Genomic DNA, 17629 nt, shown 5'->3' with positions numbered 1-17629 from the left:
TCATGTTACCAATTTATGATTACCTTCGTTGATAGGGAAGACATGATATGTTTGCTTTATTCTAGATGGAGACGACTGTTTGTCAGAAAGCGTTCCTTGCATGAATGGTGGCACCTGCATTGATCTGTGGCAGAACTATACTTGCATGTGTCCACCTGGATACGCAGGCGACAGATGCGAAGTGGGTAAGTTATACTTCTCGTGTTTGCAATCGCTGATATATGAAATATGTTTAGAGCTTAGTCTTCAAAACGTTGTTAAACTTTTCTTTATCTTGGGGGGGGGGGGGGGACTTGGCATTGAAATAGTAACTCTAGATAGATTCGAAACGATACACTCGTTGTTGTTTGGTATCAAGAGCACAATAAAATATCGAATGTGTTAGGGAATACGCCGAAGGGTTCACCAATATCAAAGCAATTTGGGAGCCCCAAATATTTACCTCAATTCATTTGTTGGCTCATGAGCGAATAGAATTATTAAGTTATGAAGGAAGAGGGTTGGAAAAGAAGACATCAAATTTGATGAAATTCCCCTCCAAGCAGTCTTCGGGGAAGTGGTAATCTGACCTGTTTTAAGGCAGCTTTTTTTTTTCTTGCCATTGGCACGACAAGCATATAATATGCCTTTGTATGCCGTGCTTTCCGGTCGATAGGCAGATTGTGACTGGACTGTGTTAGACAAAAAAAAAAAATGATGATGAGTTGTCTTATTATTACACAAAGAAACACAATTGTTTTAGTTTATACTATGTTTGATATTGAGCTGCATTCTCAGGTCTGAACACTATCGATTCGGCTACGCATAGAACACTGTTTTTTAAGACTAAACAAACTGCATGGTGCAGATTATTCGTCGAAAACAACCGTGTTTAGAAATGAGCCTAGACAATCTGTTTCCATCCCCTTAAATTTCCTTCGTTTCAAATGTACCCCAGATGTTGACTTCTGCCGCTCAGATCCGTGTCTTAATGGAGGAACCTGTATCAGCGAAATTGGCGGTTACACCTGTAATTGCACAGCTAGCTATACCGGCACAAACTGTGAAACAGGCAAGAGGAAACTTTACTCTAACTTTCTTTTTTTTTTTCATTGAATGATAATTATTTGCTAATCAAACAAAACATTCTTTAAAGTAATCACAGATGAAATTACATGGCAATGACAGTTAGTTTTGTTGATCATACATTTATATTTTGATGTGTGTTGTCCGTGTTAACTTATCAAGAGATAAATATATGAGATAATGCATGGAATGTTGGACTGCATAGCCGAAAATGTGACGAAATGATACTGATAATATTCCATAGTGTGTTCCGTATACATAATATGAAAACTACGTTATAAAATCAAGTGCACATCTTAAAAAAATATCGAGGCAGTACGTGTAAAACCGCCAAGGAATAATAATGTCTATGTTGCCAGAGTTGGCATAATCATGCTTTCTGGCGTAACTTTACACGTTTCAGCATCTAGCATTATGCAAGGCATAATTATGGCTGTTTTTAGCATAATTCTGGCATAAATTGCTACAGAAAGGAAATCTCCAGGCGTCTGTTGTACTGTGGTCTTTTTTTGGTTGGTTTGTTAGTTTGTGAGCTAATTTTTAGACGAAATTGACTATGAAAAGTTGTGAAGACGTGTTTTTTGTAGTTTTTTATTTATTTTGGCGATTGAGCTTCACAGCTCAGTTAGGAACATAGGTAGAAAAAAATGGGAGGACGATTGAGCACCGCAGTGAGATTGGAAACCATAATGCGATTGGATACCACAATGCAATGTTATTTTCGTTTTGTTTTGTTTTGTTTTGTTGCTGATGAGGCACCACAATTGGTTGACTTGAAGTGACATATTTTCATGGCAATTCAGTATAATTTTATGCCGCTTCAAGCACAATCCCAAGTTTTTCGCTGGTCAAACTGATACAATGCAGCCCGGTGGTTTCCATTCCTGCTGTGTATATAGGACCCTTACATTACTTATGAGCATCTTCCATGCTACATACAGGTATTGTGCTGGTTTCTTCTTCAACTATCTTCGTGAATTCATCGATTTTCTCAATCATCGAGGGAGAATCAACGCAGTCACTCGGGTTCAGCTTCACATTTTCGCCCTCTGCTCTGGCTACGTACTCCGTCGGAGGTGCCGGTACATCCGATCTGTGGGGGTTCGCGGTCTTCTTTAGTGGTAACCCGACGGGCGCGTTTCCCATCGGAGGTACCCCAAATCTGGACACACTGACGGTGGCTCAGCGACAGACGCTCTGGAGCCCTCCAGACAGTACAACCATAGTCGACATCCAGGCTCCAGACTTGCCTGGAAGTACCGGTTACACCTGTGATGACATGCAGTATTTATGCGCACGACTGACACAAGGAACCAGCCCCTCTCCTGCCTACGTCCTTCAAGGTGTCCCAACCGATGACTCGCTGATTGCATGTACCGAAGTCCCCTGCAGAGGTTTGTCGTGTCTTCGGTGTATAGCTTTCTCGAGTAGTCAGCTTGTTTGGCTCTGTTGTTAATCAGAAGACGCTTCATTTGTTCTATTAAATTTAGTTCTTTCATTTCATAAACAATAAATGTAAATAATATGGAGGAAATCCACGCATCCTGATTGATGTCTTAAAGGGAATTAACAAGCGTTTAAAGCGTTTCACCCCAGTGTTTTTCATGATTGATCGTTCAGCTTTCATTGTATGGGATATTCCTGATAAACTCACATTATCTGCCAACTCGAATTCACTGCTCTTCGCAAATATGCTCTATTGAACAAATATACTGTATTAAACGAAGTTACCTCGTTCTCCACAATGTTATAGGGGTGAAAATTTATAGCATAATTTTATCTTTTTTAAACGTCTGAACTATATGATGGCGCTGTTGCCCCTCTGGCTTACAATTCGTAATCACTGAAAGATGTGAGAAGTGGAAACGTAACATCGCCATCAAAAGAAAGAAAGAGGATGAGATTTAACTTTGATACTTATGTTGGACAGAAACTTATGAAGATTTGCTTCAACATGATGTCTAAGTTTCACAATGCCGTGAAAATTGAGGTGCAAGTAATAGTGATTTGTTGGACTATCTGCCAACAGGTGTTGAGATTACAAACTCGGAACTCTCCGTCACCTCACCCGGAGCTCTACGCGAAGGAGCGGCGGGACAGACCGTGTCCTTTAACTTTACTCTCACTGCTGGCAACGCGGGGAGCCGCTTGACCGGAACCAACCTCTGGCAGTTTACCGCCTTTGGAAGTCAAACCGCGGACGGGAGCTCAGTGAGTACAGACACATACAACGTTCCTCTGACCCCAGGGCAGGGCAGCACCGGCATTGCTTCTGGTGGAACAGCCAGCTTTGGCAACCTAGGTTTCGAGATCGATCTTTCTGGTGATGTGAACTGCGCTGATGTGCCTTACATTTGCGTGACAGCGTCCCGGGGCGAGTCAGCAAGTCCCGCATTCACCCTCTCCGGTGTCCCAAGCGACGACGTTCTGACGTCATGTCAACCTGTGACGTGTAGAGGTAACTAATAGTATCTTTTTTTGGCTTCACTGTACCAGCAAGGACCAGGGGGGCTGTCTTATAAAGAATTGTGATAGAAATCAATCACAAGTTTCTTGTGAGTTGCAATGCAAGTTGCGATTGATTTGGGGACTTGTGATTGATTTGAAGGCTTTATAAGGGCCCAGGTCTGCACGTTGCTGATAGGAAACAAATACAGTGTACTTAATTCTATCAGACATCTCTTCTACACTTTAAACATTATGCGAGGAAAAAATATGAATAGGCCTAAACTCAATTGTAAAGTGCGTTTCATATTGAAAAGATTGGCTACTTTTTGAGATTCATACCAGAGTGTAGGCCGACATAAATACCAATTTTATTGCATACTGAGAAGTAAGTTTAGTCATGGTAGTTTTAAGAATTAATGTTGATGTCATTGTTGCAAATCTTCAGAACACCTGCCTCCGAAAAAGCAGAATTGCTGTGTCTTGAAACAGTAATTAGCCCCATCTGATCAAAGGATTGATAACGAATATTGCTGATAAAAACCAAATATTACATTTCATAAAACATCTCTTTTACATTTTAGATCTTCGGCCAAATTGAGTACAGTGTAAGGTTGTAAAGTAAATTCATATAAAGGGATATGTTTCTAAAGAATCAAACCAACGTAATTTGTATCAAGAACACATGTATAGGGATATGTTTTTAGTATCAAGCCAACATAAATCTGTATTAAGCACAAGTCTTTTCCATTCTCAATTTCCTGGCAAATTGAGTACACTTTAAAGTTGAAAAGTACATAAATATCAATGGATATGTTTCAAGAATGAAACCAATGTACATTTGTTTTAAGCGAATACTAAAGTAATATGCATCTATCTTTATACGCAGCACAAATTTTGTGGTATGCATAGAAACATGTGCAGTCATGCTAGTTTTCAAAATCAACACTGATAGTATTCTTACAAAAAGGCCAGAACTTCTACGAAATAGCTTCATCGCTGTGCATGAAATCAGCAGGACGAGTAACCAGTGTCATTTTATCACAAGGGTGATGTCCATGAGGAAATTAATCCTTGTCTCTTCCTATTAGTACTGATAGCAGTTGTATTATTTTTTTTTCTTCCATCGTCATGCTGGTCTGATACTTAGTGACTATTAACACAGGGGATTTCAAGGGTTTATATTCTGTATCATAATGAATGATTCTATGATATAATAAAGCTTCGAAAAACCCTCTGGTATTTAAGCAGACCCCATCATTACATCACAATTAGAAAAGGAGATTCCTTCTAGTTCTTAGTTTTTCTTTCATCGTTCTCTAAGCAGCATTTTGCAGAGACCATATTATTTTCATACTTACATCACCCTCAAAGGAAGAACTGTTTAGTTTTGCCCTATGCATTGCAAGTAATTCTGAATATATTTATTGTGCAGGAGTTGAGCTGGACAACACCGCCCTCAACGTCACTGGATTCGTCCTTGAGGGAGAGGAGAACAACGTTAATCTTTATCTCACTTTGTCGGCCAACGCCGGTGGAGGTAGCGCGGTTGGGAGTGGTCTGTGGTCGGTTACCGGCTTTGCCAGCAACTACGCTAATGGCAGCGGAGTTCGCTTCGGTGAAGACACTATCAATTTGACCCCATCTCAGGCCAATACCACTCTTAATTACGGAGAGACAGCCACAATTGACGGCCTGATATTCAACCTTGATCTCCAGAGTGGACCGGTGTGTTCTCAGTTCCGTTATATCTGCGTTGAGATTGAGAAGGGCTCTGCCCCATCCCCTGACTTCGATCTTACTCCTGCTCAGTCAGTCTCTTGTTATGAGGTGGAATGTAGAGGTAGGTGTTCACGGGCAGAATTGTGTGGACAACGAAAAAATCTTTGAACGTTTTTCTTTTTGTTTTTAATAACTTGGTATAACATGTGCCCACCACAAGCCCGACACCCAGGAGTCATACAGCCCATGATTCCGACACTATAGAAAAGAGAGGTCAAAGAGTCCTACACTAGGCAAACAAGGCACACGAGTCCGACATTCAATTGCATCATGGGGCTGAATGAACGTAGTTTTGGTCTTGTGGACCTTGTTTGCCTACTGGTGGACTCCTTGACCTTAATTATATTTCCTATAATGTCGAGTTCATGTTATGACTCGTGGGCTGTGTGAGTCATGAACGGTTTTTAAATGTCGAAATCGTAGTCCTTCTGACTCGTCGATGTCGGACTCATGGGATGACCCCAGCATGACTGCATCCTGACTGTTTTTCTCTTTTATTTGTATGGTTATCATTGTTTGCCTTGCCGTAGATTAGACTTCATGGCACTGTGCTGCTGTTGCTCTCGTTGCCGAAGATTTCGCAGTTAATGAAATACATATGCGAGAAGTAAAAACAAAAAAGCATACAATCGCTAACAAAGGAAAGAAGGAAGGGACTTATTCTGGTTCCAATGTTTTGCTACCTTTGTTTGATAGGAACTTGTGACGCATTGTTGCGACATGATATCTTAATTTCGAAGCACAGTGAAAATTGAGGCGCAAGTAACAGTTGTTCAATACTCAGCTTTGATTCTCGTTAAACAGGTGTTGAGATAACTAATTCAGCGATTTCCGTCACCGATCCGGGAGCTCTGCGAGAGGGAGTGGCAGGACAGACCGTGTCCTTCAATCTTAACCTCACTGCTGGCAACGCTGGTAGCGTGAGCGGAACCAACCTCTGGCAGTTTACCGCCTTTGGAAGTCAAACCGCGGACGGGAGCTCAGTGAGTACAGACACATACAACGTTCCTCTGACCCCAGGGCAGGGCAGTACTGGCATTGCTTCTGGAGGAACAGCCATCTTTGACAATCTAAGTTTCGAGATCGATCTTTCTGGTGATGTGAACTGCGCTGATGTGCCTTACATTTGCGTGACAGCGTCCCGGGGCGAGTCAGCGAATCCCGCATTTACCCTCTCCGGTGTCCCAAGCGACGATGTTCTGACGTCATGTCAACCCGTGACGTGTAGAGGTAACTACAAGTAATAGTATTTTTTTAACTTATATATTATTATTATCATTATTATCATTATCATTATTATTATTGTTACCAGCAAGGACCAGGTCTGCACGATTTTTATAGGAAACAAATAATATATTTTATTAGACATCTATTTGCACTTTAAACCTGGGAGGACAAAAAAAAAAAATGTGCACGCACACTTTGTAAAGTGTATTTGACATACATATTGAAATGACATGCTTCGAGAATCCGACCGGAGTTTATTGGTAGCAAACATTCAGATAAAGTAAAAATGATGTATCAATGCATACTGTATAATTGCATGCCAAGAAGTACGTGCAGTCATGCTAGATTGAAAATCAACACTGATGTCATTGCAAAAGGACAAAATAATTTCGAAAAAGCTGAATTGCTGTGTCTGAAATGAAATCAACAGGTCAATTGTAATCAGCCCCATCTGCTCAACTAGGGTTTGTATCTTAAAGAGATATCGTCTTGATGACTTCTTGTTAGTTATGATGAAAGTTTTTATGCAGATTTCTTACATCGTGATATTGATCTGCTACGTAATAATTATTATATTAATTATTATCTTTAAGAGGATAATTTTCTATCCACTAGGCGACCATCCTATCAAATTGTTGTATATCATGTAAAAAAAAAATGGCGTGCAAGCTCTATTTATGAAACCCTCTTTAAATAGTACACTGTATTTAACAGGGCAAACCATTACAATGAGGCAAGGAGATTCTTTCTTAGCCTTTATCCATATTAAATTGCTATTTGCACAGCAGTTCGCAATGACGACGATTGGAGTCTTAGATCACTTTGAAAGGAAGATTTGTTTAGTTTTGTCATGTCCATTGTGAGTAATTCTAAATCTCATTTTTGTGCAGGGGTTGAGCTGGACAGCTCCATGGTCACCGTCGTCGGATCCGTCCGACAGGGAGAGAGCACCAACGTCACTCTCCTCGTCCTTTTGGAGGCTAACGCCGGTGGAGGTAGCGCGGTTGGGAGTGGTCTGTGGTCGGTTACCGGCTTTGCCAGCAACTACGCTAACGGCAGCGGAGTTCGCTTCGGTGAAAACACTATCAATTTGACCCCATCTCAGGCCAATACCACCCTTAATTACGGAGAGACAGCCACAATTGACGGCCTGATATTCAACCTTGATCTCCAGAGTGGACCGGTGTGTTCTCAGTTCCGTTATATCTGCGTTGAGATTGAGAAGGGCTCTACCCCATCCCCTGACTTCGATCTCACTCCTGCTCAGTCAGTCTCTTGTTATGAGGTGGAATGTAGAGGTAGGTGTTCACGGGCAGAATTGTGTGGACAACGAAAACACCTTTGAACATTTTTTGTTTTTGTTTTCAATAACTTGGTATAACATGTGCCCATCACGAGCCCGACACCAAGGAGTCATACAGCCCATGAGTCCGACACTGGATAAAAGAGGGCAAGTAGTCCTACGCAAGGCAAACAAGGTACTCGTGTCCGACACTCGATTGCATCACGGGCTCTGAATGTACGCAGTGTCGGTCCTGTGGACCTTGTTTGCCTACTGGTGGACTCCTGGGCCTTATTTACCTATAGTCGTGATAGTATCGAGTTCATACTTTATCCCGTGGGCTGTGTGAATCATTGGCGTTTTTTACAATGTTGAAATCGTGGTCCTTCTGACTCGTGGGTGTCCGGCTCATGGGATGACCCCAACATAACTGCCTCCTGACCTTTTTCTGTTTTATTTGTTATGGTTCACATTGTTTGCATTGCCAGAGATTCAACTTCATAGCACTGTTTCAACTGTACAAATATACTGCAAGTATTTTAATGTAAGTTTCAACAATCGCAATAACCATAGCAACGATCGAAAAGCTGATAGCTGAGAGACATTGTACTAACAAAGAAAATTGTGATCATTCTGAGTGTTCAGAATTCTCCCAAGGACATGTCTGCAAAGGATTTTGGAATTTTTTCATAATTTGTACATAATGATGTTCTCATATAAAAATGACAGCAGTCATATCTTTGAGGTGAGTGATATTCTTCCCATTTTATGCTCGATTTTCTTTTCTCCATCTTGACACAATAGCAATATATCATGGCAACACTGCCGAGACGCACTATCCAGCCGTTTCTTACTATATATTGCAGATTCCTTAAAAATGCAATACAATACCATACCATACAATACAATAAAATACAATACCATACAATACCAAACAATACAATACCATACCATACAATACCATACCATACAATACAATAAAATACAATACCATACAATACCAAACAATACAATACCATACCATACAATACAATACAATAAAATCCATACAATACCATACAATACAATACCATACAATACCATACCATACATTACAATACCATACAATGCAATACAATACAATACCATACCATACAATACGATACAATACAATACAATACAGCACAATACAATACAGTACAATACAATGCAATACAATACAATACAATACAATACAATACAATACAATACAATTCAACGCAATGCAATGCAAAACAATACAATACAATACAATATACAATACAAAAAGATACATAACAAAACAGTGCGATATTTGTGTCATTTGTAATTCTCATCAACAACACGATCATCTTCATATTAATCACTATTTCATCCAGTGTTTTGATGCAGGTAATATCATATCGTGGCGAAACACATCTGGCTAACTAACTTGCTCCCTACCCTTTGTAAAAGGCTGTACGAAAAGTAACATCGTTGTTTTTAAGGATCGAAAAAATAAAAGTAGCTTGATTTATCTGATTTTCAATATTCATAGCAAATGATTGTGCTGTTGTTGCTCTTCTTGCCGACGATTTTGTAATTAATGAAAGACATGTGAGAATATAAAAAAGCATATGATCGCCAAAAAAAAAAAGAAAAAAAAAGAAAGAAGGAAGGGACTTACTCTGGTTCCAATGTTTTGCTACCTTTGTTTGATAGGAACTTGTGACGCATTGTTGCGACATGATATTTTAATTTCGAAGCACAGTGAAAATTGAGGCGCAAGTAATTGTTCAATACTCAGCTTTGATTCTCGTTAAACAGGTGTTGAGATAACTAATTCAGCGATTTCCGTCACCGATCCGGGAGCTCTGCGAGAGGGAGTGGCAGGACAGACCGTATCCTTCAATCTTAACCTCACTGCTGGCAACGCTGGTAGCGTGAGCGGAACCAACCTCTGGCAGTTTACCGCCTTTGGAAGTCAAACCGCGGACGGGAGCTCAGTGAGTACAGACACATACAACGTTCCTCTGACCCCAGGGCAGGGCAGTACTGGCATTGCTTCTGGTGGAACTGCCATCTTTGACAATCTAGGTTTCGAGATCGATCTTTCTGGTGATGTGAACTGCGCTGATGTGCCTTACATTTGCGTGACAGCTTCCCGGGGCGAGTCAGCGAGTCCCGACTTCACCCTCTCCGGTGACCCAAGCGACGACGTTCTGACGTCATGTCAACCCGTAACGTGTAGAGGTAACTAATAGTATTTTTATTATTATAATGTTTTTATTATTATTATTATTATTATTATTATTATCATTATTATTGTCATTATTATTACCAGCAAGGACCAGGTCTGCCCAATTTTGATAGAAAACAAATAATGTATTTGATTCGACATCTATTTGCACTTTAAACCTGGGAGGACAAAAAAAAAAATGTGCAAGCGCACTTTGTAAAGTACAGTTGACATACATATTGGACTGACATGCTTCGAAAATCCGACCGGAGTATATTGGTAGCAAACATTCAGAGAAAGTAAAAATAATGTATCAATGCACACTGTATAATTGCAGGCCGAGAAGTACGTGCAGTCATGCAAGTTTGAAAACCAATACTGATTTCATTGCAAAAGGACAAAATACTTTCGAAAAAGTTGAGTTGCTGTGTCTGAAATCAACAGGTCAATTGTAATCAGCCCCATCTGCTCAACTAGGGTTTGTATCTTAAAGAGATATCGTCTTGATGACTTCTTGTTAGTTATGATGAAAGTTTCAGTTAGTTTTCTCACATCGTGATATCGATCTGCTGCGTAATGAATAATTATGATATACTAATCATTATACATAAGAGAGCTATATTTTCATCCAAAGGCGACCATTTTCTAACATTGTTGTATCATTATTACGTAATAAAGAGCTTAAGCTCTCTATATGAAATCCTCTTAGTATTTAACAGGCCACACCATTGCAATGAGGCAAGGAGATCCTTTTTTATAGCCTTTATCCATATTGAATTGCTATTTGTAAAGCAGTGCGCAATGACCACGATTGGAAGGAATCTAAGATCATTTTGAAAGGAAGAATTGTGTATTTTTGTCCTGGCCACTGTGAATAATTCTAAATCTCATTATTGTGCAGGAGTTGAGCTGGACAGCTCCATGGTCACCGTCGTCGGATTCGTCCGACAGGGAGAGAGCACCAACGTCACTCTCCTCGTCCTCTTGGAGGCTAACGCCGGTGGAGGTAGCGCGGTTGGGAGTGATCTGTGGTCGCTTACTGGCTTTGCCAGCAACTACGCTAACGGCAGCGGAGTTCGCTTCGGTGAAAACACTATCAATTTGACCCCATCTCAGGCCAATACCACTCTTAATTACGGAATGACGGCCACTATTGACGGCCTGATATTCAACGTTGATCTCCAGAGTGGACCGTTGTGTTCTCAGTTCCGTTATATCTGCGTTGAGATTGAGAAGGGCTCTGCCGCATCACCTGACTTCGATCTTACTCCTGCTCAGTCAGTCTCTTGCTATGAGGTGGAATGTAGAGGTAGGTGTCAGACGAGTTCACAGCTAAATCTTTGTGGACAACGTCAAAGCTTTCCACCTTATTGCTTCCCTATACCATGACATAACCGCCTCTAACTTTACCTACACCTAAAGGACACTGTGTCAACAAAGATCTTACATCTACTTTAAATTACAGCAATTAGGATAATGATTAAAAAATTAAAAAAGAATAAAAAAATTAATTGTCCTGACTATTGCAAAAAGAAATGTGATTCTTTTTGTCTTTTTTTTCGGGGGTGGCATGACAAAGGTGGATTTAACATTTTGTCTAAAGTTTTTTGGATGACACATTCTTATCACCATTTGTTTGAAATCACAATTTTGTGATAATTTGTGATTGTTAGATTACTGTTTTCTACTACTACTAACTACTGCTACTACTACCATCATCATCATCATTATTATCATTTATCATCTTTTTCATATCATTAACTTTGTAAAAAATTATCATAAATGCTATTATTATTAGATTATATCCATATGAAATCTTTCAACACAATGGTAAAATACAATGGACAAAGTGTATTTGAGATAACGCAAATAAAAACAAAAACGAAGAAACAACAACAAAAAAATCTTTTCCAAGTGGAAAGGCTTCCGTGGGCGCAGAAAGGGACATCAATGACCAGGGATCAGTTCCATGAAAGTCTTATGAGAGACTTTTAAAGACATAATTATGTGAGACTTCATGAAATGAATTCTACTTCTCTTTGAAAGTCTCTCATAGCTACATGAATTATGAGCGACATCAGCCATTCTGAGATTTATGTAAGACTTTCATGTGATGACTTCATGAAATGGATCCCAGGACCACAGGTCTTCAGTCCCATTATTATCCCTCAAATCAGTAGTGCACATCAACTAACAGATTTTGATCGACACTAAGTAAGTATATTATACTGGTTAATGCTGGTTGCATAGTTTAACAGAGAGTATTCCATTATTCAGCACCTAATTTTGATTGTACTTGAATGGCAGGAGTCAACATCGCTTCCCTGAACACCACGCTGAACACTGATGAAGTTTTCCACGGTCAATCACAGAGCGTGTCCTTCAACGTCCAAGCCTCGGCCGACCCGGACTATGGCAGTGTGTCGGGCACAGGCCTCTGGGTGGTTACCGCTTGGGTCAGCGACTCATTGGACGGTGCCAATCCCATTGCAACATCCAACATCAGTCTTTCCGCATCACAGGCTGACCAATCAGCTGAATCCGGAGGAACAATAAGTTTTAGCAACCTCGCATTCCCCCTTAACCTTAATACCACTCCCGAATGCGCCGATTTCAGTTTCTTCTGTGTTCAGCTCCAGCGAGACTCTGGCTCTTCCGTAGACTTCTCGCTGGAAGGAGACCTTGTTAGATGCGTACCAATCACATGCACAGGTAGCTTTTGCCATTACCATTATTATTCATCAGACTAAAAACAGCATAATCGTTCCTCTTCTTTAGCCATCATGAGCATGATTTAAAAAGAATTTGTGAAAGAATATTCATATGATGCTAAGGAGACGTTCCACGCCAAACCTGGGGAGTTTGGTAAAATGGTGGAAACTGGAAAGATATGAAGGAAACGACAAATTTTGAAATAGTTTGCTCAATCTCACCAACAAGCATGTAAAGAAAAGTAAGACAATTAGCGCGAAAACTATGTATTTTTGAAGAACAATATAATTGGAATTAGATATGCTTATCCATCGGAATAGCTACCAAAAATTATTGAATGAACGTGATGTCGGATAAAGCGGGCTGAAGACCAAATAAGATAACATAATTTTTAAGAAGTATTTAGGAGAATAGGTCAAATCCTTTGTCACCCAGCATTACTCTTTTTACTAGTAAACTCTTTCTATCGCTCTAACCGTGAATCTAATTAACCTGGCATTTCCGTGTATTCTTTTCTTGCAATGTTGCACCATTATCCAGGACTCTGGATGACTTTAAGCTTTTTATGAACAACTTTTTATGCCTCCGCCACGAAGTGGTGCCGGAGGCATTATGTTTTCGGGTTGTCCGTCCGTCCGTCCGTACGTCCGTACTTCCGTCCGCATTCGTTTACGCGATAACTTGAGAAATATTGGCTGGAATTTTACCAAACCTAGTCCAAGTATAAAGTATGATAGGGCAATTACTTGATTAGATTTTGGGTGAAATCGGCCAAAGGTCAAAGGTCAAGGTCAAATCATGAAATTGTATCCGTTTATTTACGCGATAACTCAAGACTGGATTGAGCAAATTTCACCAAACTTTGTCCAAGGATGATGTATGATGGGACAATTACATGAGTAGTTTTTTAGTGGAATCGGACAGAGGTCAAAGGTCAAAGATCAAGGTCAAATCCTAAAATTTATCTGTTTACGTGATAACTCAAAACTGGATGAAGCAGCTTTCACCAAACTTGGTCCAAGGATGATGTATGATGGGGCAATTAGTTGAGGAGATTTTGATGACATTGGCAAGAGGTCAAATGTCAAAAGGTCAAGGTCAAATGCTAAAAATGTTGCTATTTCCCTCCATATCTATTCAATGCCAGAAGGTATTTTATTGAAACTTAGTGTAGACATGTACTACTGTGTAAAGATTCTCCAGAGAGAGTTTCATGTCATAAGGTAAAAGGTCAAAAGGTCAAAGGTTAGGTGAAAATGTTGCAATTTCACTTTTCTCGCAAATGGTTCAATATATCTTCATGGAACTTGGTACATATGCATGTACTGACTGGCAGGGATTATCTAGGGAATTTAGGGGTCATGGAACAATAGTCAGGGGTCAAAGGTCAAGGTCAACTCCTCAAAATTTTACCGTTTCCCTCATATACTAGTATATGCAATACTTGCATTATTAGTTTTAAAACTAAGTATATACATGTATTACCTTATGGAGATTCTCTGGGAAATTTCCAGCCAGAAGATCAAAGGTCAAAGGTTAAGGATCAAAGGTCAGGTTTAAATGAAAAAAAAATCTATTTTGTACTGTAATTGCACTCTTTCTTCATACCTTGAAAATTACTCAATGCATAAACTTATAACAGGGTCGGTCAGAAGTCAAGTAAAAATCCTCAATTCCCCAAATATGTGTACCTGCACTCTTAGACAATTATAGCAAACCCAGTTTGAGGAAAGTGAACATTCAAGACATTTCTGATAAACCTGTCATATCAATATTTTGCCAGTTATGTGAAACTGTCATCACACATTGTGAAGACATTGTACTATACACCTATTGGTAGAATCATGCATTATGGCGGAGGCATCAGTCGCCATAGCGACATTTCTAGTTTAAATAGTTGTCATAAATCTTTGGACCTAATAAAAGGTCGTAAAATATTCGTTTGTATTTCTAATCAAAAGAGGGAAGTTTCTAATCATGTTAAGGTATCTGATTGGCCAAAGCGATGGAGGTTAAGTGCTGTTTTTTTCGTTTATCGCTAAACCTTTTTCGCATCCTTAAAGGTAATAATACTGGATATGATGTAACATTTCCCTATAGAAACAAGAAAAAATACAAATATAGGGTTTATTTCCTCTCAGCAAAAATAATTGGTAATTTCATGTCTCATTGTATTTTTTTTTCTACATGTATAGGTAAGCTTCACAGTAATGGCAAAATGTACCCCAGCATGTTTCACGTTATGAAAAGATATTTATGTGTTTTCTGAAGCAGTCCCACATTTCGACATTGACACGAAAACATACGAAGCAAAGCTTCCATGAACGCTATGGCAATTTCCCGCCATTTCAAACTGAGCCAATCACAATCAGTATAGTCCGGAATTCGAAAGAATTATTGTCTTACAATAGTTAATGATGATTGCATTGAATACGCAGCCTATTGTTTTAAGTAGTTAACATGCATAGGATAGACAATGTACCAATTATTTTCGTATTCCTGTCCGTCTGTTCCTCCCATGTTTCGTCCAAGATGTGAATGAGTGTTCTAGCGCCCCCTGTCGTAATGGTGCAACGTGTACTGACATCGTCAACGGCTATACATGCCAATGTGCGGATGGTTTCGAAGGCCGACACTGTGAAATCGGTAAGTTCTGGTAACCAAATCAACATGATGATACATGCTCTCAATCTCAAGTCATAATTTTCTGCCACCACAGGGCATGAAGATGAAACAGATTTGATAAACATCTACCAAAAATCATTCTGATATTTTCTTGTTTTAAATTTGTTCCTATTTTCTTCGTTTCTTTGTGATGAGTTTTAGTGATGTAATATTTAGAAATTTACTATATAGATTGTGAAACGCTCCTGCATAATCATTATATTTAATTTTAGGTGGTAGAAGCTTGACGGTGGATCACGTATTCTTTCCTGGGTTTATATGTGTCCCTAAAAAGGGGCCTACCCAGTCCCGACGTTTTGGCAAGCATTTTCTTGCCGCTTTCAAGAGATTTCTTGCGATCAAGAGAATTCAAGCATGTGCTTGCCATTTATCTGTTATGATTGTTATCATGTATGTCTATTATGTATTTGTTTACAAGGCCTTAATGAAAACAGTTTTTTATTACTGACGGGTGAACACTGTATAAATGAAACGAAATGAATAAATAAATGAATAGATAGATAAATAGATAAATATGAAAGTAAATAAATAAATAAATAATAGATAAACAAGATACACAATACAGACCTTGAACACAGTTTTCTCGTAGCATCACTGAAAATGAGTAGGCCTAAATCTTACTTTTTCCTGTTTCTTTGTTTCTTTCACATTAAGACATAAATGAATGCGCAAGCTCCCCATGCCAGAATGGAGGTACATGCAACGATGAAGTAAACGGCTATTCGTGCGACTGTCCAGCGGGATACACAGATGCAGAATGTCAGACTGGTAAGAGAAGAAAAGCTGATGTCTGCAGATCTACTTTACTATATATCTCTCAATATTAAATTTGAAATTAACAATAAAAATCATGCATGGATAAAACTATACCGTATACATTACTGATTTCAAAGCATAGCTTCTCAAGTAGAAATGTTTACCACAAGAAGAAAAGAATCTCTATTGTAATTTCGAACGACATATCCTGTGACGGAAAGAAATGACTTAACTTACTTTGGAATCTCATGGTAGAAAAACTTGAATCTGTTTAAATAGGCCCTTGGGAATGAAACATGTTTAAAATGTGGTTTTATTTCAGTTTCAATTCTACAAAAAAAAAATACAGTAAACTAACATAATCTGAGAGGTTTGTTAAAATTGCAGCTAGAATAAAAGGCTTTGCAAACAAACTTACTATATTTTTGTTCACCGATAACTACCGTGGTGCACCTACAACAGAAACGCGTTTAATGAATTGTTCGTATATTACAATAAACTGACAACAAGAACAGAGATTGGAACTGGGGAAGGATTTATCAGCTAAATCATCAATCAATGCATTGTTTCTACCTCTCCTTGTAAAGACGGGAAAACTGGAAAATTGTGAATCGATGCCATTATTACTTATAACCTACATTTCATGAGTGGCTTCTAGGAAATTTGGTGAAAACACAGAAGGTATGACAAAATATTTCATTACTTCTATTAAAGTGGACATCTTTATTTTGGCTCCTCTTTTCACTGTGTGCTAGATATCAATGAATGCGCGTCTTCCCCGTGTCAGAATGGTGCCACGTGCAACGACCTCGTGAATATGTACACATGTACATGCGTCGCAGGGTATACGGGCTATGACTGTGATATGAGTACGTTTATCTCCGAAGCTGCATCCGTTTTTCTTTGAGACATTATTATATAGACACCTATCTTTGTTATTTCTTTGCATCTGCCACTCAGACCAATATTTGACATACACTGTCGACATTTACTTCTGAATGAACATCTACGCATTTGGCGGGAGTCTCGACATAGAGATCAATGTCAGAAAATTTCTTGAAATTTCGATTTGGCAATTCTTTTAGACGAGTAAATTTTAAACGCAATTGCAATCGGCTTTAAGTTTGTTACCAAGATCTGAACAGTGGTTGTATACCCATCTGATCTGCCAACGTCTTGCGATATTGAAAGAATAAGGGTATTGAATTGCAAGATTTGTATATTTAACATGTGCTGTTACATGATGATGAGAAGTATTTTTTTAAAAACCATGATACACATGATACACATTGATCTGGAAAAAATGTTGCACGTTTCGAAATTAATGCATATTCACTTGACCTGAACACTTTTGTGTGTTTGGCACATGCATTCTAGAACCAGTCTCATGTTTTATTCTTTATCATTGGTGTCCAGATATCAACGAATGCGCAGGTGTAACATGCCAAAACGGAGGGTCT

General features: G+C 39.1%; 1 protein-coding gene across 1 annotated transcript; it reads left to right on the top strand.

The window, feature by feature from the left end:
- The first annotated feature begins 1993 nt into the window (after positions 1 to 1993).
- LOC139713005 (uncharacterized) lies at positions 1994 to 13280 on the top strand. Its single transcript, XM_071624784.1, has 9 exons — positions 1994 to 2459; positions 3095 to 3523; positions 4946 to 5353; positions 6097 to 6522; positions 7410 to 7817; positions 9605 to 10030; positions 10918 to 11325; positions 12324 to 12700; positions 13269 to 13280. Exons 1-9 carry the CDS (start codon positions 1994 to 1996, stop codon positions 13278 to 13280), a joined length of 3360 nt encoding a protein of 1119 aa, XP_071480885.1.
- Positions 13281 to 17629: the final 4349 nt, after the last annotated feature.

This window comes from Diadema antillarum, unplaced genomic scaffold (genome assembly GCF_040938485.1).
Source record: "Diadema antillarum isolate AM-2024a unplaced genomic scaffold, OU_Dant_1.0 seq00001893_RagTag, whole genome shotgun sequence".
NCBI lineage: Eukaryota > Metazoa > Echinodermata > Echinoidea > Diadematoida > Diadematidae > Diadema > Diadema antillarum.
The sequence above is the reverse complement of the archived record's forward strand: the minus strand, read 5'-3'. Positions and strand labels throughout refer to the sequence as shown.

Bases quoted from the DNA above. Each gene is read 5' to 3' on its own strand.
- LOC139713005 (XM_071624784.1), top strand. From the start codon at position 1,994: ATGCTACATACAGGTATTGTGCTGGTTTCTTCTTCAACTATCTTCGTG. The intron at 2,460-3,094 runs GTTTGTCGTGTC...ATCTGCCAACAG, and splicing joins TACCGAAGTCCCCTGCAGAG to GTGTTGAGATTACAAACTCG. The intron at 11,326-12,323 runs GTAGGTGTCAGA...CTTGAATGGCAG, and splicing joins CTATGAGGTGGAATGTAGAG to GAGTCAACATCGCTTCCCTG.